The sequence below is a fragment of the Strongylocentrotus purpuratus genome, unplaced genomic scaffold (assembly GCF_000002235.5).
Source record: "Strongylocentrotus purpuratus isolate Spur 01 unplaced genomic scaffold, Spur_5.0 spur5_scaffold_2, whole genome shotgun sequence".
Classification (NCBI taxonomy): Eukaryota; Metazoa; Echinodermata; class Echinoidea; order Camarodonta; family Strongylocentrotidae; genus Strongylocentrotus; species Strongylocentrotus purpuratus.
The window spans coordinates 28,055,852-28,079,789 of record NW_022145605.1 but is presented as its reverse complement, the minus strand read 5'-3'; the positions used below and the strand labels follow the sequence as shown (position 1 = coordinate 28,079,789).

The 23,938-nt window shown below is 38.5% G+C and overlaps 3 protein-coding genes across 3 annotated transcripts; all 3 read left to right on the top strand.

The window, feature by feature from the left end:
- Positions 1 to 4,049: 4,049 nt before the first annotated feature.
- LOC115926458 (uncharacterized protein CG3556-like) lies at positions 4,050 to 9,004 on the top strand. Its single transcript, XM_030991183.1, has 5 exons — positions 4,050 to 4,373; positions 5,141 to 5,237; positions 6,686 to 6,920; positions 7,986 to 8,260; positions 8,988 to 9,004. The coding sequence occupies exons 2-5, from the start codon at positions 5,144 to 5,146 to the stop codon at positions 9,002 to 9,004; spliced, it is 621 nt and encodes a 206-aa protein (XP_030847043.1). The 5' UTR covers positions 4,050 to 4,373; positions 5,141 to 5,143.
- A 420-nt stretch (positions 9,005 to 9,424) lies between these two features.
- Positions 9,425 to 15,060, top strand: LOC115926794 (cobalamin binding intrinsic factor-like). Its single transcript, XM_030992156.1, has 5 exons — positions 9,425 to 9,600; positions 11,496 to 11,682; positions 12,158 to 12,335; positions 13,007 to 13,140; positions 13,967 to 15,060. Exons 1-5 carry the CDS (start codon positions 9,433 to 9,435, stop codon positions 14,026 to 14,028), a joined length of 729 nt encoding a protein of 242 aa, XP_030848016.1. The 5' UTR covers positions 9,425 to 9,432; the 3' UTR covers positions 14,029 to 15,060.
- Positions 15,061 to 17,860: 2,800 nt separating this feature from the next.
- LOC583558 (coiled-coil-helix-coiled-coil-helix domain-containing protein 2) lies at positions 17,861 to 22,897 on the top strand. Its single transcript, XM_783462.5, has 4 exons — positions 17,861 to 18,015; positions 19,887 to 20,037; positions 20,576 to 20,786; positions 21,629 to 22,897. The coding sequence occupies exons 1-4, from the start codon at positions 17,969 to 17,971 to the stop codon at positions 21,637 to 21,639; spliced, it is 420 nt and encodes a 139-aa protein (XP_788555.1). The 5' UTR covers positions 17,861 to 17,968; the 3' UTR covers positions 21,640 to 22,897.
- The last annotated feature ends 1,041 nt before the right edge of the window (positions 22,898 to 23,938 follow it).

Here is a 23,938-nt window from a genome sequence, read left to right as displayed (position 1 = left end):
TCGAGAACGGTACTATGAATCGTCTTCTTTCTCTAATAATTTAATTAAACGTCAAAGCTATCGCGTTTCGAGGAGGAGGGAGGGGGAAACTCGCCCCTCCCTGCACCCACCCCCCCCGCATTACGTCACTGCTGGTCACCATTACGTTCCAATTTTTGGCTCGCATAATTTCAAATTTGAGCCCCCCCCCCCCCCCCTAAGAAATCCTGGATCCGCGCCTGCGTTATTATACATGTTTATTTGAATTTTAACAATGCGTCATGTTCTTGCTTTTATAGGATAATAGATAGATGCCATCGTTGGTGAAGCGTTGCTTATGATAGGGGTCTCCTGCACTTTTCCGCAGTTAACACAATATTTTAAATTCATAGTAATATATTATAGATATTGTGTTCGTTATTACACTGTTGCCCATAAAGTTGGATTTTTTTTAAAACCCAATTTATGGAATTATTTTGACAATGATTTATTCCTAATATATCTAGACAGTAGTATACATTCTCAGATTTTATTGAATAATAAGTTGCCAGTGTTTGTTTTGCGTGACTGCTAAAGCATATGTATGCTACAATGGTTATCAACTAGGGGACCTACGCCCTTAAGTCATAAATGACAGTAATGAGGATTAATGCCCCACAAAAGGGCACTAATAATATAGCACATCGACACGGTTTTGATCATGGGGCCTCACAGTCCCCTATTTTTGCTTCAAAAGAGAGCGATTCGCATAATTACTAACTCAAGTTATATATCACACACGGAACCTTTATTTCATCGTTTAAAAACATTAAAAATACAAGATATTCACATTTTTCAGACAAGCATTTTCATGTATAAATATTCTCATAATCTACTACCATCCTTATTTCACAATATTTACAGTTTAAACTCAAACATTCACACATACCCCACCCGTTCTGCAACAAATTATTACTTAGAAAATCCTAAAATAATTTTAACCCAAAAGTCAGTAAGCCATCATGGATCAGATGTTTGTAACTCCTTACCAAATTCAATAAGGCATTGTTCATCTCTTTATTTTTTAAAAGCATCTCTTTAAAAAATCTCTTATATCGAAGTACCTAAATAATTGATTTCAACATGCAGAAGGCAATTATCATACATATCTCAAATATTGGTCACATTAATTGCAACTCATGTTTGCAAATTTCGTATTCTATTTCGTATTCTTGGTTTCCTTTATTGAAAGGGCTACATTTTGTTTCCACTCCACCATCCAACAGAGAGTTACGTGCACATTCTCTATTCGCTACACATACCAACACGCACACACACAATACACACTCGCACAGCACACTCACAAACTCATACACAAAGAACGTCAAAAAACACTTTTGTTTGTTTTAAATTATGTGTTTATTAAGAAATCAAATTATAACATATACAAACTTTCCCCCAAAATACAAAGCTGTGTTACAAAAGAAATTAATGACAAATTAAGATATTTACAAACGATTGAGATGATCTGGGAAAAAAAGAAGAAAAAAAGAAAGAAAAAAAAGGCAGACTACATGTAATAGAAATAATCAGAATTATAACAATTACAAGTACAAAAGCAAGAACCTCGAGCCTGATGGCATTGCATCAGAAACTGAAAATTTCGTTGGGCCCAAAATGAAGAAAAAGGAGTAAAAATAAGCCATCCACAGGTACAATGGAAACTCCAGACCACCAACAGGTTGGAGGAGCAAAGTCGAGGAATGAGACAATCCGCTCTACCCCCCCCCCCCCCACACACACACACACCCTCAACACTCTTATACTAACACTCAAACACATAACCGCCCCCCCCCCCCCAACACACACAATCCACGCGCAACATGCGGGTAAGACAGATCGCCTCACACCCCGACCCCGCCCACTCCAGACACCCAGTCGGCGATTTGCGCAGACATCTAGCGTGGGGAAATCAACTGAAGTGATAAAATACAACGCATTCCTGAAAAGGCAATAACGAAACACGCGTAAACTGACCCAGTTCCAATCGAGGTTATTGCTCATGTATGTTTAAAAACTTTTTCATTTTAAGTTTTACCTCAAGATTTTTTTTTTTCTTTTTGAGGCCGCCATCCTCATAGGCGCCGGAAGTGGGGGGGCAGGGGGGGCAGCTGCCCCCCCAATCAAAAAAGTGGGGGGCAAAACGCATTTTTGCCCCCCCAAAACGCCCCCCCCCCTCCAAAAAAAAAAAAAAAAAGCAGTAAAGGAGTAAAGATGGTTTGTATTTTTAACCCAAAAGAACATAACAATAATAAAACCTGAATTAAATGACGTATGAAATTCCATTCAAAGAAAAGGAAAGTTAACAGGAATTAAATTTCCTAAACATTGCGCATGCTACCTATATTTATCAATGGAGGTTTTTATAATAGCGATACGCGCATATCGTAGACATATTGCGAGAGAATGGGAAAGCGTGTCTGTTTTTTGTTATAGGGGTGAGAAGCTTATGAGCCCCTGAACGCTGGCGTACTGAGGGGGGGGGGGGGGGTATTTTTTTTATTCGATACCAGTGATTTACAAATGTTGCTGAAATGACATGATTTTCCGGTATATTTTCTCTTTTTTTTGTAAGTCATACCTTTTTATGCGTTTGTTGGAAAATTAGAAATTCCCAAATTTACAGTCGGGCGAAAAATATGCTTATTTAGAAGCATTTATGTTAGGGTCTGCAGAACGGCCGGGCTCGGGGACTCGTGCCACCCTCAATTGTTGAAAAAGTTTGTTACAGAGAAAAAGAAAGAAAGAGAGAGAGAAAAAATAAGTGACCTTCTAATGTCACAAATGAGGTATCAAAATATGCTCATCTGACCGTAATTAAATACCTAAAACCCCTGATCTTCCGGAAGCTCTGCCCCCTGGACCCTAACAAGGGCCCTAAGGCGGGGTCCTGGATGCTCATCTGACCGTAATTAAATGTCTAAAACCCCAGAGCTTACGGGGGCTCAACCCCCAGACCCCACCAAGGGCCCTAGGACGGTCCCTTGTATGCTCATCTGACCGTAATTACATACCTAAAACCCCGAGCTTCCGGGGGCTCTGCCCCCTTGAATCCCACCAAGGGCCGTAAGGCGGGGCCCTGGATGCTCATCTGACCGTAATTAAATGCCTAAAACCCCAGAGCTTACAGGGGGCTCTGCCCCCGGACCCACCAAGGGCCCTAAGGCGGTCCGCTGTATGCTCATCTGACCGTTATCAAATACCTAACAAAACCCGAGCTTCCGGGGGCTCTGCCCCCTGGACCCCACCAAGGGCCCTAAGGCGGGGCCCTGGATGCTCATCTGACCGTAATTAAAGGTCTAAAACCCCAGAGCTTACGGGGGCTCCGCCCCCAGACCCCACCAAGGGCCCTAAGGCGGTCCCCTGTATGCTTATCTGACCGTTATTAAATACCTAAAACCCCCGAGCTTCCGGGGGCTCTGCTCCCTGGACTCTCCGCCAATTAGTGGCCTGCCAGTGCCACAAATAAGGTATCTAAATATGCTTATCTGACCATAATTTGAATGCCTAAAACCCCTAAACTTCTGGGGGCTCAGCCCCTGGACCCCACGCCATTTTACGCTCTACCTGATTGTTAATAATCCACTTTGAAAAACGTTCCGCGGGGCCTGCCCTGCATGTAACGTGTAAGAGTGATGGTGATGCAGATTTCTCTTCTGCCCCCCCCCCCTTTCAAACGTTTTTGCTCGTTACGTCACTGCCCCTGGAAGGTGAGCCCCTGGAATGTTTGCCCCCCCAATCCCAAACTGCTTCCGGCACGCCTGGCCATCCTAGTCAAGCTTCTCTTATGATTGCGGTCTCCTGCACTTTTTCATCTGATAGTTTGGATAATACTTTAATTTTATAATAATATGTTATAGAAATATTAAGTTTTCGTTATTATATGTAGATCTTTATGTAAAAAAAAAAAAAAATATTCTCGGGGGGTAATTGTCCTCGGGGGTAGTTTTCCGGGGGGAGGGGGTGATTGCCCAGGGGACAATTGTCCTGATACGGAAATTACCCCAGTGTAGATGTACATTTTTCTCCCTTTATCGCGCGTACACGTACACTGGTCTTCAAGCGAAAGTGGGGGAATTCCCTTTCTTCTTCGGTCGGATATTTAGGGCGGTGTGATCGCGAGGTCACGTCAACAGCCCTGATAACCGTTGCGTGTATTGTATGCAAATGATCTTTGACCACGATATCAGCTGTTACGTCGGCCTGGTGTTGTACTACCATTAATATAAGTAGGCCTACTCATTCACAGTTGCTAGTTGCTTCTCCTGTAGCATGCATGTTGACTGAACACCTTAGGTTGTTTTGTTCATGTACTATAGGCTTTTAATCTAGGAATCCGAAAGGGACAGACAGAGGTAAGCAATTTGCATGCAACCAGTCGTTTATGTGTGTGATGTACGTCGCTATTTGATCGACATTATTTTCTCCGCTTTCAACTTCAAGTCATATACTCAGTCAAATAGTCTCACTCATGCAGTGCAGTGACCTAGTGGCAGGCATGATCGAAAAAGATGGCCAACAAAGCCAAGCACAGATCTTGCTTGATCTTGTCGAGAAAGGCCGAGCTGAGACTTTATCACTTGCCCGAAATATTTTGGTAGCTTATATAAATGTCTTTGATCAGTTTAGAAAATTGTTCTTAATTAGACCAAATATCAACATTATTGAAATATGAATTATCAGCTAGGCCTACCGAAACATCAAATGATTGAGCAACTATTCTATTTGTGCACCTTAATCTGAATTTCTATACAGTTTGTATGAATCTGAATTGTTTTGATGCAATGTTGAACAAATAAACTTCACCTTTAACTTTAATAGTATATGATAACATATATAATATTATAATGTTTAATGTATGATATATCATATATCATATTATTATGATATATAATATGTGATATAATTATGATATATAATATGTGGTATTATTATGATATATAATATGTAATATATGAAATATGATATATGTAATATTCAATTAATGTATACCGGGTATAATGTATGATATTAAAATATACAATATGCAATGTAATGTATGTAAGATATAATATGTGACCATAAATAAGTGTTGCAGTGAGGGATTTATTCTGAAGTTTACATTCCAATTTTTGTTTTTCAGAAAATGTTTAAGTTGAAGTTTTTGTGGCAGTTCTTGGGGCTGTTCTCACCATGCTTTGTGTCTGTCCTCCCAACTCCTGATGTGACGAGTATTTGTGGTAAGCTTCTATTACATTTTGAAACTCATAGCTAGCCTGCCATAAGGCTGCATGCATGCTATCGTTATAGTGCTGTTTATATGCGAGAGAGCCATCGCTTGAGTGCCATGTGCGTGCAATGCAGCATTCGTAATAGCAGTTATTGTTAATGCTCATTGGACTGTGCTGTGTATTTTACACTCGCTATTCATAGAATCATCGCGTTAATCAGATTATCTCCAAAACAACCTGGCACGGGGGATTTGGGGCTTGGCACAATGGGGATAAGCCCTGTGACATGATAAGAATAAGACACGTCAGATCGAGGCCCATTGACCACTGAATTCTCTAATTCGGTAATTCCCCAAGGCTGGCAACGTAAACCACCGCCATGGGTTAATTGAACAATTATTTAATAATGCGTCTTTGAGTTTTTAGTTAGTTCTTGAATCACGTATTGTAACTAAACAAACAAGATCTTAGGAAAGTCCTCATTTATTAATTATTAATGCTTCATGCTTCACATGGAAAGTATACTTTATTGATATTAAATTGGGAGAATATGAATGATATTCGTGGGTGAATAATCAACGTACTTAAAATAAAAGGCAGGTAGTTTGGCCGAGATAATGATTCAATTTATATTTTGAACCTAGTGTTTGTTCAGCATAATCATATCATTATCATCATCACCATCAAGTCATCATAATCATCATCATCATCATCACCATAACCACTACCACCATAAGAATCATCACCATTACTATCATCAACATCATCATCATCTTCTTTATCATCAATATCATCATCATCATCATCATCATCTTTATCATCAATATCATCATCATCATCATCATCATCTTTATCATCAATATCATCATCATCATCATCATCATCTTTATCATCAATATCATCATCATCATCATAATTTCCATCATAATCATAACATTTATAAGTATTCATTATCACCATCAATCATCATCATCACCATCATTATCATCATCACCACCACCATGACCACGGCCACCACCCACTCTGTCACCGTTTTTCACTACCACCATCTTCATATTGAATTTTCCTGCTGGGTAAAGAACAGTGCTTTAGCATATTATCAGGAAACAGTAGCCCTATCAGCGATGGTCTTTAGAGGGAGACACAAGAAGAATAAAAGACAGAAATAAAGTGTGGAGAGACCATTGAGAGACTAGATGTTGTTGTTGCTGAGAGGTCCATCCTTCCCAGGGGCCCCACTCACAAGCATAGCTTTTTGGGGTCTCAATTTGGATCATGTTTGTTCGTCATGATTGCTATGTCTGGTGTTTTTTTTAATAAACTGAAAAACTGAACTAAAATCTTTAGTAACATAGTCCATGTCAAAGTAGAACCAAACAAAATTGCAATTCATGAACTCAGAATCACTCAGATCACAAGTGGCCCAAATCTTTTGCTCCATGTTCTAATTAACTCAGGTCCAGAGACCAACCAGACCCTAGCCCAGAGGATCCAGTCCTCACAGTGGAAGGCTTCAGACTGGCTCCTGGACCAACAGACAGAGGACTGGGGATGGGACTTTCTAAGCACCGGGTCGGCCATCTTGTCTCTTCAGCTTGCCAACGAGACGTGGAAGAATGACCTAGAATCAATGGAGGCTCAGCTCACCATCAAACAACTCAATATTGAGGTGCTGCGTGAAATATCACACAGGTATGAAGAATACCGTAGATGAAGGAGACAAAACCCTGCCCCCCCCCCCCGACTCAGTGTTATTTAGGGTACACATATGCGTGTTCCCTCCTTTTGAAAACACCCCCTAAGTCCGGTGTGTAAAGTCAATTTTGTGTATGTACGAGCCAGACTTTGGTGCGTGAAAAGTACCCCTTTACCGGACATTTTAGTAACAAGCATGCGGTCAAACCAAAGGCTATCTAAGCAGGAAACTATGGGTAAATCTTGGAGTGATTTCAACCAGGATGTATCAGAGCCCACTTCCTGACAGATAACAACCAATAATCATGTTTGTTTTTTTCCCTTTGAGGGTATAACAGATTTCTACTCATTTCTGAAACTTCCTTTTCTTTCAATCATAAGATTGCAAAATATTATTCTTGATCGTAGCAATAAAAGTTTTATTCCTCCTTCACTATTTTTCCACAGTATATCTGGTTTGAAATTTGTTAGGGTCTGTGTACATAAAGCTGTGTATAAATTTAATATTTTGGGTTGCTCCAGAGGTGAAATTAGGTGACCCCACTGCTCCCATTCCCCTGTTACTGTCGAGCCCTGCCAAAGTACAGTAGTGCTGTACAGATAATTGAACCCATGACCTTGGCATCCCCAGGCTAGTGTCCAAATTCTGACACATCCTTTTCTTTCAATACAATCATAAGATTGCTGTATATTATTCTTGATCGTAGTGATAAAAGTTTTATTCCTCGGTTTGAAATTATTAGGGTCTGTGTGCATAAATCTGTGTTTAAATTTAATATTTTGGGTTGCTCCAGAGTTGAAATTAGATGACCCCACTGCACCCATGCCCCAGTTACTGTCAAGCCCTGCCAGAGGACAGTAGTGCTGTGCAGAGATTTGAACCCATGACCTTGGCATCTCCAGGCAAGTGTCCAAACCACTTTATTACAACATCGATCTGGCTGCCGGGCTCACGATCAATTGGGCAAAAAGATTTTCCGTTTCGGTTTAATAACAATTTTGGAGTGGACTATTAGTTATTGTTATTATTGTTATTATCTGTATTACTCTTGCTTTGAACAGACACAGCTTTAAGGAGATGTCCGTAGGTAAGCTAGGCTACTACGCCATGGCTCTCCATGCCTCCTGCCACAATGCCTCCAACTTCCATGGACACAACATCATGAAACACCTGCACCACAGGGTCGACGACTTTGACACCAATCAGACCAAAAATTACTTCCCGTACTCCTTGGCTTTGCTTGCCTTGTGTAGCAGCGGTAGTGAAGTGCCTCATAGCGCCATAGCAACGCTTGAGGAAGTCCAAGGGGATGATGGATGTTTTCCGTTCGGCGTCGGTAAGGGGAATTTTAGTATTTCGAAGACGATTTTGTTTAAAGCCCCTCTGCACTCTTTTGGCATGGAGGGATTAGACCTCCCTGCAAGGTCACTGGCAGGTGGTTATTTCATCAAATCAGCTCTCAATTAGCATAAGCAAAAGGGCATCATGGGGGATCAACGGGTACCACTCAGGCATTGTTGGCTGTATAGAGGGCGCAAGGAGCTATAAGTAGTGCAGTGGAGCTTTAAGGATTACTTTACAAGTGCTTTTTGGGCAGACAGGATTCCCAGCAAGAAATTATTCAGCTCAAGTGATCCAGATTAGCCTGGCAGCATCCAAGGGGGATTGGTGTATAAAGACCAAATGGTTCTTGCAAGTTGACCAGTTATTAACCCTTGTTGATATCCTGGTCGGGGGGGGGGGGGGTGTCTCATTAAAGCCTGTATGTTATCCGCATACACCAAAAAAACGGATAGTTTGTTCTTTGCCAGGCCCGTATCGCACTAAGGGTATCAAAAACAGGAAACATCTGGGTAAAAGGCATCACATTAACTGTGCTGGTGATAAGAAGAAACGCGGACAGGGTAGGGAGCAGAGGGTCCTACGGGATTTTAAAAATGAAAGATAAATGCAGTGCTGTACAGGAACCTGCAGTTTTTGTTGTGTGGTAAGAAAATGTAAATTAACGTAATAAACATGTTTATTCAGATTTGATTAATGAGGTCTTTTTCATCATTAATAAGGTCTTTTTCATCATTAATGAATAGATTTAATAGGTCTCTTCAATGAACGGTATCTGTATAGTTCAGTATACATTTTATGTGTTGATATATCTGTCCGGTGTTTTTCATCTGCTTCAGCCATATCTCTTGTCTTTATATTCCATTTGTCTTGAATAATCTTATTCTGATTTGCTTTCTGTCTTCATATTTCTCTCCCTCTCTTGCTCTCTCTCTCTCTACCCCTCCTCATTTTTTGTTCTCTCTCTCTCTATGACTCTCCCTCATATTTCTTTGACTCAACCCGTTTTCTTTCTATCCCTCTCTTCCTCTCTCGCTACCTCTCCTCATTACTCTCTCTCTCTCTTACCTCTCCTCATTTCTCTCTCCCCCTCCCCATTTCTCTCTCTCTCTCTCTCTCTCTTTCCCTCATACTTCATTGACTGCATCATTATTAGACGTGACATCCATGGCAGTCATGGCTATGGCATGCATGCAGGACTCCTTCAACAGCCTTCAAAGACTCAACCCCCTCAGAGAAATGATGCGCAAAGGGTCAGAATGCATTATGGGACATCAGACATCAGACGGATGGTTCGGTGAATCAAATGTTATAAGCACAGCATTAGCAGCACAGGTATTCACTCTTTTTTTTTTAGTAGATTAAAGGTACTATGTCCCTTTTGCAGACCAAAAAAATGAAAAGGTTAAATTCCAATGGCATTTGAAAGATAATACTAATTTAGAACTCCCCTTAAAAAAATGGTGCTTGAAAATGACTTTAAGTGGGAAAATAACGACTATCAGTTGTCAAATCGACTTAGGAGCTATAGAGCCAATAAGTAATAGTCTTGATTTTCAGTCCATTGTACCGCATGGTCGTACATTTTATGCTGCGCAAAGATTCAATCAGTTTAATTTTGGCCATTACAAGAAGTGGGTTATTGATGTAGATTAATCCTTTACAGCTCATTTCATGTATGTTATTACCAAAGAAGAAGAAAAAGCCAGTCAGTCACTCAATACTGACAATAGTGTCTGACAGTGAAGTCTAGCAAGTAAACGGGTTTCCTTGCATAATTTGAATATTAGGACACTGCTAACGTTTAAATTTCACTGATAGGACATACATAACATATTCATAATTCCTGCAAATTTCTACAGACTTTGAGGTTGGCTGCAAAACAAAAATGAAAAAAGGGACATGTATTTTATGTATGTACGCTGTTATACATACCATTATTTGTACTCTTCATCCTACTAAAATGCCTTGTATAACATACCAGTTATAAATAAAACTGTTGTTTTCATTGTAAAAATATGTATAATAATAACATTAATAGTGGGTTATTGTATAGCACTGTGAAACCTAACACTCCTGGCACTCCATAATCATTCTGGGGTCCCAAACCTATCATTCTTGTGTTCCTTGCTGTTATATCTTGTACCATTGTTTATGTTTGTTTTGGTTTGAATAAACTAGAACTTGAACTTGAACTTATTATCCCGGCTTTAGCATGGCTGCCGTTATGGCACTCTTCAGCAAATGAATTCCTACCAGCAGGCCGTACGCAGGATTTTTTCAAGGGGGGATTTAACATTTTTAATTCGGGGGGGGGGGGGGGGGGGGGGAGGGGTAAGAGGGCACTTTTTTTTTTTTGGTCTTCAAAAAATCGCAACGACTCAGCCGGTCGCTGAATAAGGGGGGGGGGGGGGGGGGGGGGGTAAGAGGACACTTTTTTTTCTTTTTTTTGGTCCCCAAAAAATCGCAACGACTCAGCCGGCCGCTGAATAAGCGGGGGGATAAGGGGACACTTTTTTTTTTTTTTTTTTGGTCTCGAAATTTGAAAATTTGACATTTTGCTCCGTTGGGAGGGGGGGGGGGGGTAAGGTCACCTTTTTTAGTCGGCCATGGGAATAATTTTTTATTTATTTTTAATTTTTTTATTATTATTAATTTTTAAAAAAAAAAAACGAAGGTGGGGGGGGGGGGGGGTGGGTTTTAGGGGGGTATATACACATAACAAATCTAAAGGGGGGGGGGGGTTTAACCCTACCAGGTACCCATTCACCTCACCTTTATTGTTGAGTGTGGCAAATATAGATTAGTGTCTTAATAATTCCAAAGGAAGGTTTGTTTGAGTGATTGCTGGTTTTACCAATACCCCCGTTCATTATTCATCTAGTGGGGCGTTGCAAGAAATGTGCAAGAAATTGCAAATCACCCAAATCCAACTCAACTTGCTTGCAACGCCCGTTTAGTAAGAAAGAGAGAGAGAGAGAGAGAGAGAGAGAGAGGGGGAGAATAAAAGCTAGGTCTAGTTAATTTGATTTAATTGTTAAAACATTAATCCCAACAAAATCCTAGGAAATTTAGGAGACAAGTGGCGCGTTGCAAGATGTTGAGTTGCAATCGATTTCAAATATCAGTTGCAAATTCGGCAACTTGCAATCAATAGCAACTTTTGTACAACGTCCCATAGGTGATTACATCAAAAGTTTCCTCACTGCTGCCTTTTTTTCTATTCAAAGGCTCTGATTGCTGCCGGTGTATCTCCGTCGCTATGGCGATGTGAGGACGCCCTCTACCACATCCTGGATGCCCAGGAGGAGGACGGCCATTTCGGTAGCCAAGGGGGCACTATCCAGATCCTTCCATTGCTTAGCAACCGTCACCATGGAAGCCTGGCTGATATCCAGCAGGATTGCCCAGTAAAAGGTTTGTTTTCAGTGTATACCCCCAAATTAATTGGAAATCGTAACAATTTTCTTATAACGTATTATAGGTTCGAACTTAATGAGCATGAGTGGAAAAAGTAATTTCATACCAAGGCCATCAAAGAACTTCACTGAGTCACCTGACTCTAGTTGAAACATTTTTGGGTCATTGGTTCTCTTTTTAATAACGTACCTACCCTGGTTGTTTGTTACATGCAAATTTCTTTGTTGTTTTTCTCTATATTTTTATGGTATTTCTAAGAAATCTAGACTATTTTCCTCTATTTTCTGAAGGAAAAAGAGGAGAGAAGTAGCTCCAAAAACATATATTTACGCCAAGGATTTGGAACAAAAGATGGATGAAACATATATTCAAAGTTGAAAACAGTCAAAATCATATTTTCTGTGCTGTTTTCGACTAATTCTTGACTATTTTATTTTGACTAGGGTAGTGATCATTATCTTTTCTTTCACAGATGTGATGCACGGCATACCACTGATTGGACGACAGGATGAGACGCATGCCGTCAATTTTGAGATCAGTCAGGAATTGGAGAATAGTGTAGCTATTTTCAGCCCATTCCTTGTAGACATCCTGCCAGGAGAGAGCGTCTACAGGGCCATGGAACGAGCTCGTCAAATTGGCTACTTCAGGTTAGTGTGTTTTGTCTTTCTTAGCTAGTTGAGAGGTATATACTAGTAGCTACATCTCTGGAAGTTATACTCCTGAATGGTCAGTTGTTTTTGGAAGCCTCACAATTTCCTTTGTTATTTTGGTTCTGCATTGTCTTTGGCTCCGTGGCAATAAGCCAGTTTGTAGATACAATCTCTGCATGGGCAGATTAAAGAGAAGGTTGAGGTCTGGGAAGAGGTGAAAAATAATCTGTGAGCGTTATCATTGTAGTATGCAAGTGTGGAAGAACATCAGATCTTGTAGATATTTTGGGGGCCATTTGTACCAAAGCTTACGTACTACGAACTGGTCTATTGGCAAAATATGTTTCATCTCCTAAATTTAGGTGAATAGATTTTCTGACTAAAATCATCAGTATTAAAATAGCAATTTTGACTAAAAACAAGAGATAAGATTTCATATTTATAATTTCATTCCACTGTGATAAAGTCTCATATGTGATATTTGTGTGTAAAATTGATGAGGATTTTACAGTCTTACTATAATTTGAGTATTTCTGCCACTGTATTGGTAATTTCACTCTTTTCACTGGCAGCGCCCTTTGAATATCTGATCATGTTCATTAAAAACTATCAATGTTGCTTCCATTCAAAGATCATCATGATGGTTTTCTGTATTTTTTCTCCTCCAGTTTTGAATCTAAATTGTCTCAGTTTGGAAACTACATTACTTCAATCAACAATGTAGTGAACGATAATGCCAATGGTCTCTATTGGTTCATCTATTCAGTAGATGAGAATGGTGATCAATTCATGGCTGAGACTGGTAAGAAACTGATATATTTCTTAATTTGTTTGAAGATTCTTTCAATTTCAGTTAATTAAGTCATTGATTTTGTTTCAGAACATTATCTTATGCCATGTTTTTTTTTATTGTTTATAAATGTAATGCTTCCTGGGAGAAATTTTAATTGTTTAAACATATTTGTCATGTGTATTGTAAATAATCAGAGTTGTATATCTCTCATCTCAATTAGTTATTTATCTTGTGCAAAATCTACCTATCTCAGAGGCAATGTGATTTTTACCTGAATCTCTCCTCTCTCCCCTCTCCTCCCCTCTCCTCCCCTCTCCTCCCCTTTATCTTCTCTCATTTTCCCTCTCTCATCTCTCCTCTTTGACCTCTCTTCTGTCTCCTCTCTCCCATCTCCTCTCACCCATCATCTTTCTCCTGTTTCCTATCTTCTCTCTCATCTCTACTTTCTCCTCTATCCTTTCTCCTTCCTTCTCTCTACTCTCTTTCCTCTTGACTCTCCTCTCTCATATCCCTCCATTACTCTCTCTCCTCTCTCCTTCCCTCTCTCCTCTCTCCTTCCCTCCTCCCTCTCTCCTCTCTCACTCCCCTTACCTTTTTCTCTGTTCTCTTTCCTCTCTGTCCTCTTTCCTCTCTCCTCCCTCCTCTTTCTCTCCTCTCTTATCTCTCTTTTCCCTCTCTCCTTTCTCATTATCCCCCCTTTCTCCTCTCTACGCTCTCCCTCCCTCCCCTCTCCTCCCCTCTCCTCTCTCCTCTCCTCCCTCTCTCCTCCCTACTCTCTCCTCTCTCCTCTCTCCTCTCCCCTCCCCCTCCTATCTCTTCTCATCTTCTCTTGTAGGTGCTGAAGGAATCATGCCAGTGAATGGCTCTACCTATCGTTGGATCTATCGTGCGTATTAAAGCTGTGAAATAGACCAGCCCCTACTTGAGGATACCCACCGAGCGAATGGTGTATTGCATGTCTGATTGTTGTTGAATTGTTTTCCTCTTCGTAAAGAAAGCTTGAAGGATACACACATGGGTGATTCCTTGAAATGTATCCTTTACAACACATATCTTTGGTCTATTCATTTTATCCACAAAAAAATATTTATCACGCTATAGCTACTGACCAGTGGGTACTTATGATATCGGTAACATTAGCCAAATGCATCAAGAGATTTTTAAATTTTTGGATGATATGAATGAACAATGTCATAAGGACACATTCCATTGAATTGCCAAGTTGGTGCATGCATGAATAGTGATGAACTGGGGGGCGTTTCACAAAACTTGTCATCAGTGACAAATGACAGTTTTTGTTATAAGCTACTAAAAAAACCTTGCTTCTGATTGGTTATCAGCAGACTTGTCACTCATTTTCTGTCATTTGTCATCGAAAAAAAGCTTTGTGAAACGGGTCCTTAATGATCATTTGATCATACAAAATTAGTATACAAGGTAAATTACCTCTAATTGCTTATATAGCAGCTCTATAGTAATCACTTAAGAAATACATGTATACCATGCAGGAGAAGTCTAGAGCTTAAGCTGTCCATTTATATTGTATATAATTGGCATATTTCTTAATTTTGTAATAAAAAGGCGTTATATAACCTCATGTCAGCATTATTAGATGAAAAAACACATTTGTGGTTCAGAGACATAGAGGTACCGGTAGGAGTAAATCTCCACAATGCAAGGTATTTTATCAAGTGTATAGAGAACAAATGCAGTGTATCTTAAAGCAGGGTTCTGAGGGCATTACAGAAAAACTATCCAAGTTAATAGACTGTAAATCTTGACTCGAGTCTTGAGTCTTGTTTATCGTAACAGTATGTAAATCATGCATGCCTTCAATAATGGAAGTGAAATTGAATAGAGTGGTGAAGTGTGACGTCAAAAATAATGTCCAAATGTCGAAAACCAATTGAATATGTTAAATATTGGCTGATGACCATCTGAATAATTAGCTTTCCTATAGGAACTCAGTGTTATTTTGCTCTGGTTCATTTGGTCATTATTTTGCATGCTCTTTCAGAAAATGAAGTTCAAATTGAGAAATTCTAAAAATATATTTTTATGATGTCACAGCTTCGTAACACTATACACGCATGCTATTAAGCAACACTGGAAAATGAAAAAGGCTCTGCCATATATCTTTACTCTCACTGTGACTTTACTTACTGCAAAACATTTCATTAATGCTCTATTAATCTGCAAAATATTTTCATTCACTGATTACACCATGCACACTTAAATTTATTTTTTTTTCATCCAGGATTCCTCAATGCAATAAGATGTGTCCTAACTTAAACTGACTTTGAATTAATTCTGATGCCTTTGATTCTTGTCTATTCATAAATTAAAAAGGTGCAATCAATAAGTCCTTGCCAGGAACCTACTAATTTTATTTCGCAGAATATTAATTAAGTTCTTTTTTAAATCGTTCTTTGGCCTGCTAATTGGACATATGTGGATATTTTTAAATGAAAAGAATTAATACTAGATATGCTTTTAGCTTCTAGGCTGATGAAGTTTTAATTGTATCATCTATGAATATAATGATCTTAAATGTACACATAATTTCCCTGTTTTGTTGATTAATGATTATGTGTATAACAGCCAAGATGTAATATTTTGATTTGCATAATTACATGTAAATCTCACACATCAATTTGAACACATAGCTGATAAAAAATACAATTTTTTTTTGTTTCAAGGCCTAGAGGGGAAATTAATACATATTTTACATCATCACCAAGAAATTCAGTTGTATTATTGCCATATGTGTAATATATTATATTATTTGGTATATTTCAATCAAAGTAATATAAAATGTGAAGGTAATGTACGTAGTTATTGACATTATAAAGAAGCTGTTGCCTGGTCACTCCAGATTCATGTGTACTGGATATGTATTACAACTTGGTGATGGTTGTCATGTTTTTAAAAAATGAAGGTTTGCAGCCCTCTTCCTTATTCCCCCCTCTTCTCTTTGGGCAGGAAAGGGGTGGGGGAGGGGTGTTCCCCCAGTGCCCCTTGGATCCACCTCTGTCAAAAATATATCAATCAACATATCTATCAAAATCTATCTTTCAAATATATTACCAAACATATCTGTATCAACCAGCTATATAGTATGAAGAATTGTATGAAGAAAGTCTGTTTGGAGAAACACTTGATTCTCATGTTGTTGTGTATTATTGTTTTCATACTACATGTATTTCTTTATACAGTAGGCTTGCAGGTGTACCATGTGAGAGAGAGGGAGGATTGAGGAGTCCTCAAAGCAAGCCTACTTTATATCTACATCACCATGCAAGCCAACATTTACAAGCAGCATGTATTTCTTTATTCTCAGTTTTCCATGTCCCATAATAGTTATGTACTTTATGCTATATGTATTTGTGTGTGATTACATGGACATAAAACATGTACAAATGCTGGAAATGTTTATTTTCTATATACATAGCATTCATTTTATATTCTCTCATGCAATGATTAATTTGATAATGTAATGAGATATTCCCATGTATCTTGTGTATGGAAATTTTTAAATAAATTAATGTTATGCAATATTAGCCATGTAATGTGATTATTGGCACCTTTCCCTACTTGCAATTTTTCCTTTCTTACACATAAACGATTTGTTTCCCCCCTGATATGATGAAGGAAGAATGTGTAGCAACCAATGAGCAGTATACCTTTAGTGGATGAATTACATAATGTATTTTTAAAGGGAGACTTGACAGTTTAATAAACGAAGGACTGAATGCCCAGAAGATCATGAGACTGAATTAGGCCGTCCACATATTGAAAGAGGAAGTATATAGTGAGTGAGGAACAGTGGGGAGATGATGGGGAGGCAAACAGAGAGAGAAAGAGAGAGAGAAAGAGGGATAGAAGCGGAGAGAGAGAGAGAGAGAGGAGCGGAGAGAAAGAGAGAGAAAGTGTGTGAGGGGGGGGGGGGGGGGGAGAAAGAGAGAGGGTGTGTGGCACGGATCCAGGTTTTCTTAGAGGGGGGGGGGGGGGCCCAATTTTTTTTTTTGCTCCTGCAAATTTGAATATCGCTTCGGCCGAAAATTCGCTCAGTGGGGGGGGGGGGGGGACACGTGCCCCCTGTGCCCCCCTAGATCTGCCACTGCTATAAATGTGTGAGAGAAAGAGAGAGAGAGAGAGAGAGATGGGATAGAAACAGATATGAAAACTAAAAGAATTGGAGCTAAGGGCATCAGAAGAAACAAGAAAACAGACATAAGTGACAGTGGAGTTATGAAGATTTGTGAATAAAAAAGTTTTTGAAATAAGTATGAGAAGAAGAGTACCGGTAGTGGGAAAATGAAATGAGAGGGACATGTGTTACCCCAAAGAATGCCATAGGTCTATACAAAAATCATTAAAAAAAATGTTATTTCTTTTGGAAGCATTGTATGTCTTGAATGATAAAAAGCAAGTTAAGCTAAAGAGGAAGAATATGAGGACTGGTTTTGTATATATTTTAAATAGATTATTTAAAATATATTTTTGTGTGCCTGCTTGGCATACCATGAATTGGAAAATTAAGCAAAGTTGAAAATGAATTTGACTTTCAGCATTCTTTGGCTTGCATGTAAAAGGCCTAAAATTCAACTATGACAATTAAACCTGTTTGAAAACAGCTGCCAAAACATTTGTTTCTCTTCTCTCAACTCTGTGGCTGAGAATTATTATTGCGTAATCGTCGAGCGAGCTAGCCTCGCGCATGCGCATATAGTTTCTACAACATTACCGGCTGACGTAATCCGCAATCTCATAACCAGTAACCTCGGAGATTTCCAACTATTATATTATTTTTGGACGCCAGCTAACAATATCAATCATGCCTAGAGGAGGAAGAAGTCGCGGAAGATCCTTTTCACCAGTTAGGTAAGTACTTTTGCCCAATAGTTGTAAGTATGGAAGGTAAACTAGTTCGACTTCGGATGTCGCAAGTGTCTGATTCTCGACCTTTCCATGTGGAACTCCAGGCGGCTGGTTAAGCGAGACTTGTGGAGCATTTCCTGCACGTGCAATGCTGAATGAGTGAACCTCAGTCCACGCATCCATGCCATGAATGTCATTATGAGCATCCATTGAGTCTTACCTCGAATTGAACCTGAAATACTCTCGTATTCTTGTATTGATGATGAATAGACTCTATTATTATTCCTGATATTCAAGAAAGTAAATGTGCAAAATTGCACCAAAATTTGAGCAAGAACATTAAATTTAGACAAGTCAGATTAACAAGTTAGGCTACTGTGAAATGAAAGTGAAACGTTGAGTTTAAAAGTCAGAATGTCTATTTCAATAGTTGTTTTCCAAGAAAAGAGTCCCGTCACTAACAGACACTGAAACTATCCTATTGTGTTAACTTATCCATTGTCATCGACACAAAGTTCCAAATATTTAAGTTGTATAGACCTACTGTGTATGGTGACTTTTATGAATGAAGTGAATCAAATGTTTTCTCAGTAGATCTAGATCTAAATTTTACTCTTTTGAATCTTTCTTGGTTTGTTTGCTTGATAAATAAATGTCTCAATAGCCTCTAACATTACTCTCAGAGACTGAAGTAAGTTACTAAGTGTCTAAGACCAAGAGACAAAATATGAAATGAAATAAATTAGAACAATCATGTATTTTTCTTTGTTAATGAGATAGATTCTTAAACTTTCTTGTCCTGTTTGGTCATGATCATGTATATTCTTGAACTTTCATACTTACTTACTTACATGTAGCCTACTTGGGTATACTTGGGTGTAGAGACTGGAAGCCTAGTTTATTTGTCCCTCTTTTCTGTTGCATCAGGGTATGTGAGTTGGTTGCATCCCGTCTCAAGTATGGTTCCAACTTAATTGGATTGTTTCTCTAATACCTTTCTAGGGATGACTTGAATTGGTTAATGGTGCCAGCATTAGGGACTTTTAGGTTTGCACGTCGACATAGTGGACTGCTACGTGTGACATCCTTTTAAGGCAATGTGACGTCCTTTTAAGGCACTGGCAGTGCACGGTAGTAGTCCACTACATCGGCGTGCAAATCTAAAAGTCCCATATGACCGCTTCCTGAGGCAGGGTATCCCAATTGTTTACACTCTTTATTGAGAAACTATAGGGCAATTCCACGGTAACGGAAGGACACTCAGACAAGATTTTTGAACTTCAGGTTCATACTAAAAGAACTGTTTTATTAGTATGTATTAAACTATGGGGAACAAAATGTGTTTCAGTCAAGTGGAAAGCTTCATCAACTTCACAGAGTTTGGAAAAAACTAATTAACTGGAAAAACCATGTCTATTTTTATGTCCTTCCGTTACCGAGATAATTAATATGCACATTCTTAAACTACTTAACTATAATGACAATTTTTTTGGGGAGAATTAAAGGCACTTATATAGGTATTATATCTGTACTGTTTCACATCTTATACTAATAAAACAGTTCTTTTAGTATGAACCTGAAGTTCAAAAATCTTGTCTGAGCGTCCTTCCGTTACCGTGGAATTGCCCTATACTGCCTAAGTCTTGCATTGAAACGTTGCTTGACAATCTTGAAATTATGGCCTCTTGTTGTTGAGCCAGTGGCTAGTTGGAAGAATTTTGAGGGATTTACTGTGTCAAAGCCTCTCAGGATATTGAATATCTGTATCTGGTCTGCTCTTTGTCTTCTGTACCGGTAAGCCAAAGTAGGTATTTGTAGTTCTCTAAATCTGTCTGGGTATGCTTCATGTTGTTATTTTTATTTCTTTATTTTAGGGCTGCACCGCCCAGGACAATGTCCCCTGCCCCCCAGAGAGCCCCCGTGCCAGCTCAGCAGCCAGCCACAGCTATGGGCCAATCAAGAGGGCCAGGACTTATGGGTCAGATGGCAGCTACTGCTGGGGGTGTAGCCATCGGATCAGCATTGGTAAGTGAACACTAATCAAATTTTAACATAAACAGGCTATCCCTTTTGAAGCTGTCTAGTACAGTGCTCTCTGTCTCATACTAAAAGGGTCATTCAGAATTTCAGATATAATTCAATTCAATTTGTTTCTATTTTATTTACAACAGAAAGATAAACAAAGGTATTACAGATATTGTTAGAGAAAGTATGAAAAAAATGTACATGTATGTACTGGAACATATTCATTTTTCTTGGTAACTATACAAATACACTTTACACATAATACAATTATTACAAGAAATTCTTAATTCTGAGGAAATGGGGGGGGGGGGGGATCCACTAAAAAGCAGTATTTGTAGTTTGTGGATCCTGCTGCGAAAAAGAACCCCTTCATAAAAGTGCTGTTTTTTTTTAAATCTTTAAATGAATGGCAACTGCATTACTGCACACAACCAAGATCCTGTGAGTCTTCACATCTGCTTGAGCAAACACCAACTCACAAAACTTAGGTCCCCTAAATCAGATCTCATCCTTTCTTTGTGGCCTTTCACCATGACAGGGTCATGCCGTCGGACATGCTATGACCGGTAGTGGTAGCAGCCAGCAACCCGATGTCACCTACCAAGAGCAGCCGCAACAGCAACAGCAGCAACAACAGAACCCTTGCCACTATGAGATTCAGAAATTCATGCAGTGTGCCGAAACCCAGAATGATCTCAGCTATTGTGACGCATTCAACATGGTTCTCAAAGATTGCAAGAGAGCGAATGGTAAGGATTACGTCATTCGATTGGGCATGATAATTTTCCTACTGTTTTTCCATTGAAGGCAATTTCCTTTCCATTTAGAATTTATTTTCAATGGGTTATAGTAATTCATTTTCTTGGACATAGTGCCTAAGGATGGCAAGAGAGCAAACAATAAAGATTATTGATGTTTGATGAGCAAGCTACTTTAAAGCTAAATAGAGTGTTATGGAACTTAATTCTTCAAGTAATTGGGCTGTGTAGTACTCTATTCTAAGTATAAACAGAAAAAAAATCACTGAAAAATACAACTCGTGTTTCCTCTCCAAATTGGTAGCGATATACATCTTAATTGCTTGCAGCGAGGAGCCATTAAACGGAAGTACAAGCATTATGCTTCCAAGGTTTCCTCCTCATTACTGCAGATTATTGTTAACATCATTTGTATTTAATGACTTGCCATTAAATCATTTTTTTTTTTTATGTTGTATCTATCAAATATTATGTACATGTTTTGTTACCATGTATAGGTAACCATGTATAGGTAACTTTGAAAATTCTTTTCATATGCAGTTAATGTGGAAATAAAACCTAAATAAAATAACAAATAAAAATAGATGGTTTATTATGGACAGAGTTTAATAGGAGTACGAGCTTGATTTCAGTTTATTTGTTTATTTACCTCTCAACTATTCTACTTTTTCTACCAAAATTGCTTGGTAGACACAACTTTATTTATACTATCACTCAAATTTATTTGTACTCTCAGATAGTGTCAGTTACAATAGATTTGATGCTCGCTTCCAAATAATTCACCTATGTCTTTGTTGCTTTTGTTTCCACCTTTACCTTTCTCTCCACTATAGGTTTGGCATAACAGCAGATGATCATACACTTTTCTATTTTCTTTAATCGTCCGATGTCTGGCCTCTGCCCACTGCAGCTTTTACAACAGATGAAATGGATTATTCTACCAAAATTTACTTTAATATCAAATGGGATTTGAATCAAAGTTTTCTGAAATGTTTTCATTAATAAAGCCGACAATCTAATGGTGCATACCGTACATTATAGAATCTCTAGAATGAAATATATGATGTGTTCATAATTGAAGTTTTCAATGTTGCAAATCAGTTAATTCAACCATGTCTGTACAAGGAATTGCATGATGAATGATGAGCCTTATGTAGTGATATACACAGGCATCTTTATCTCAGTAAGTGAACAGACATTTATGAGAGATATTTGGAGTGTTCCACCATATATCTAAATGTACATGTATTCAGTTTAGAATTCAGGTGAAAATGCTTGCCGAGTCTCTCTCATAGGTTATACAAATTATTTGTTTGTGTGTGTGTCAAACTTAAGTTTTACGGTTTTACCGTAGAAATGAATCATTTATGAGATGTTCATTATTATTGTTCCAAATTATGAAAGGAACAGCATTACTTAAGAAATAGGAAACCTCATTTATTCTGCCGTGCAGTGCTGCGTTTCGTCAAAAGTATCATCGCCTTCTTTAAAGTTCTTGATCGAGTGATTGCCTAATTCATGATAAAGCCAAGAAACAGCATTTTTCTTAAGAAAATAGGTAAACATCAGTAGAAATATTCTATTCAAGTTTATGCCTGATTTCATGGATTGTTGTTGCGACTGAAATTGTTGAACTCCTCATATTGCTTTATGGATCATTGAATAGGTTAGAAGAGGGTTATAGTATATCATGTATTTATTTCATTATCTCAGGTGCACATTAAGAACAAAGTTCACCTGAGAATTTGGAATACATATATACAACAAAATTAGATTGAGATGTGCCACTCACCAAACTGATCTCCTTTGGCTTTTAACCAAATAATTTAGAAAGAAATTCAGCATTTTTGTTCATTTTGAGTGAAATGTTATCATATGCATGACTCCTTGCGATACATTGCCTAGGGAAAGATGGTCAGACATTTTGGGGGATATTTGTGAGCTGAAAATGAAAATATGTTATTGGATTGTTGCAGCAATATTATGTGTGTTCTATTGATTTTATCCTGCGAGTATGGCATTCTTGGACATAAAAGAAAGTATCAACAGTATTTTATTATTGTACATCGATATGAATGTGAAAATAAATATGTTTGACATGACATGGCCTGTAGCATTTCTTTCTTCTTAAAGGCACACTGTCCTACTTGTATCTTCTTGCTCCCTCTATATAGAAAACTTCCCCAATCGGTGCCTGTTCGTCCCCCATGATCCTCTTTTTCTTATGTTAAATGAGAGCTGAGTTAATGAGATAGCCACCTGTCACAGTGACCTTGCTGGCTCGCTGTGTGGTCTAATCCCTTCTGGCTGAAGTAGTAAAGCCTCCCTTTAAGGTATACATGTATGTGATGAAGGGAAATAGAAAATGGAGAGCGAGGGAGAATTGCATTGTGAAAGAAACGGTGTGGAATCGACCAGAAAAGGTTGATCATCTAGCATATAAGAAAAATGTGTGTATTGCAAGGTTCTGGAATCATCAAAATGATAAGAAATTTGGCCAAGTCTTGGTGAAGTTACAAACACTGTACACAGAAAGGTGTATATGGGACTACACGAACACGTGGCGTAAAAATCCTACCCCCGAGTTTTACGATGTTACATGACATATTTAGAATATAAAGGCATTTGATGAGCCATGCTTTTCAGGGAACATGTCTTATCTGATGTTCTTCCACACTTGCATAATAAGAATGATAACGCTCACAAATTATCTTTTACCTCTTCCCAGAACTCAACCTTCTCTTTAAAGGGAAAGATATTGAAGATATTTTTACCGGTATATGAATGTATATGAATGAGAGGGAAGTATGAACTAACAGATATGGCAATATGGGAACGGGAAGGGAAAGAGTAGGGCGAGCAATGATGAGGAAGAGGGCGAGATAAGATGTGGATCTTACAAGGACGACAATGAGGGGGAAATGATTGGAAAGGCTAAAAGGATTAAAGAAAAAGCAATGTGAAACTTGAAAGGATCCCATGCATAAGAAATCAATGACACAGAAGGATAGATTTCAGGAGATATGTTAACCTAGAAGTAAAAGAATATTTGGTATTTGGAGAATTATTTAAAAAAAGATGAAATTAATCAAATGAAACTGTGATGATGAAGCTCGTAGTATAAGATGAATAAGAGAAAAAGA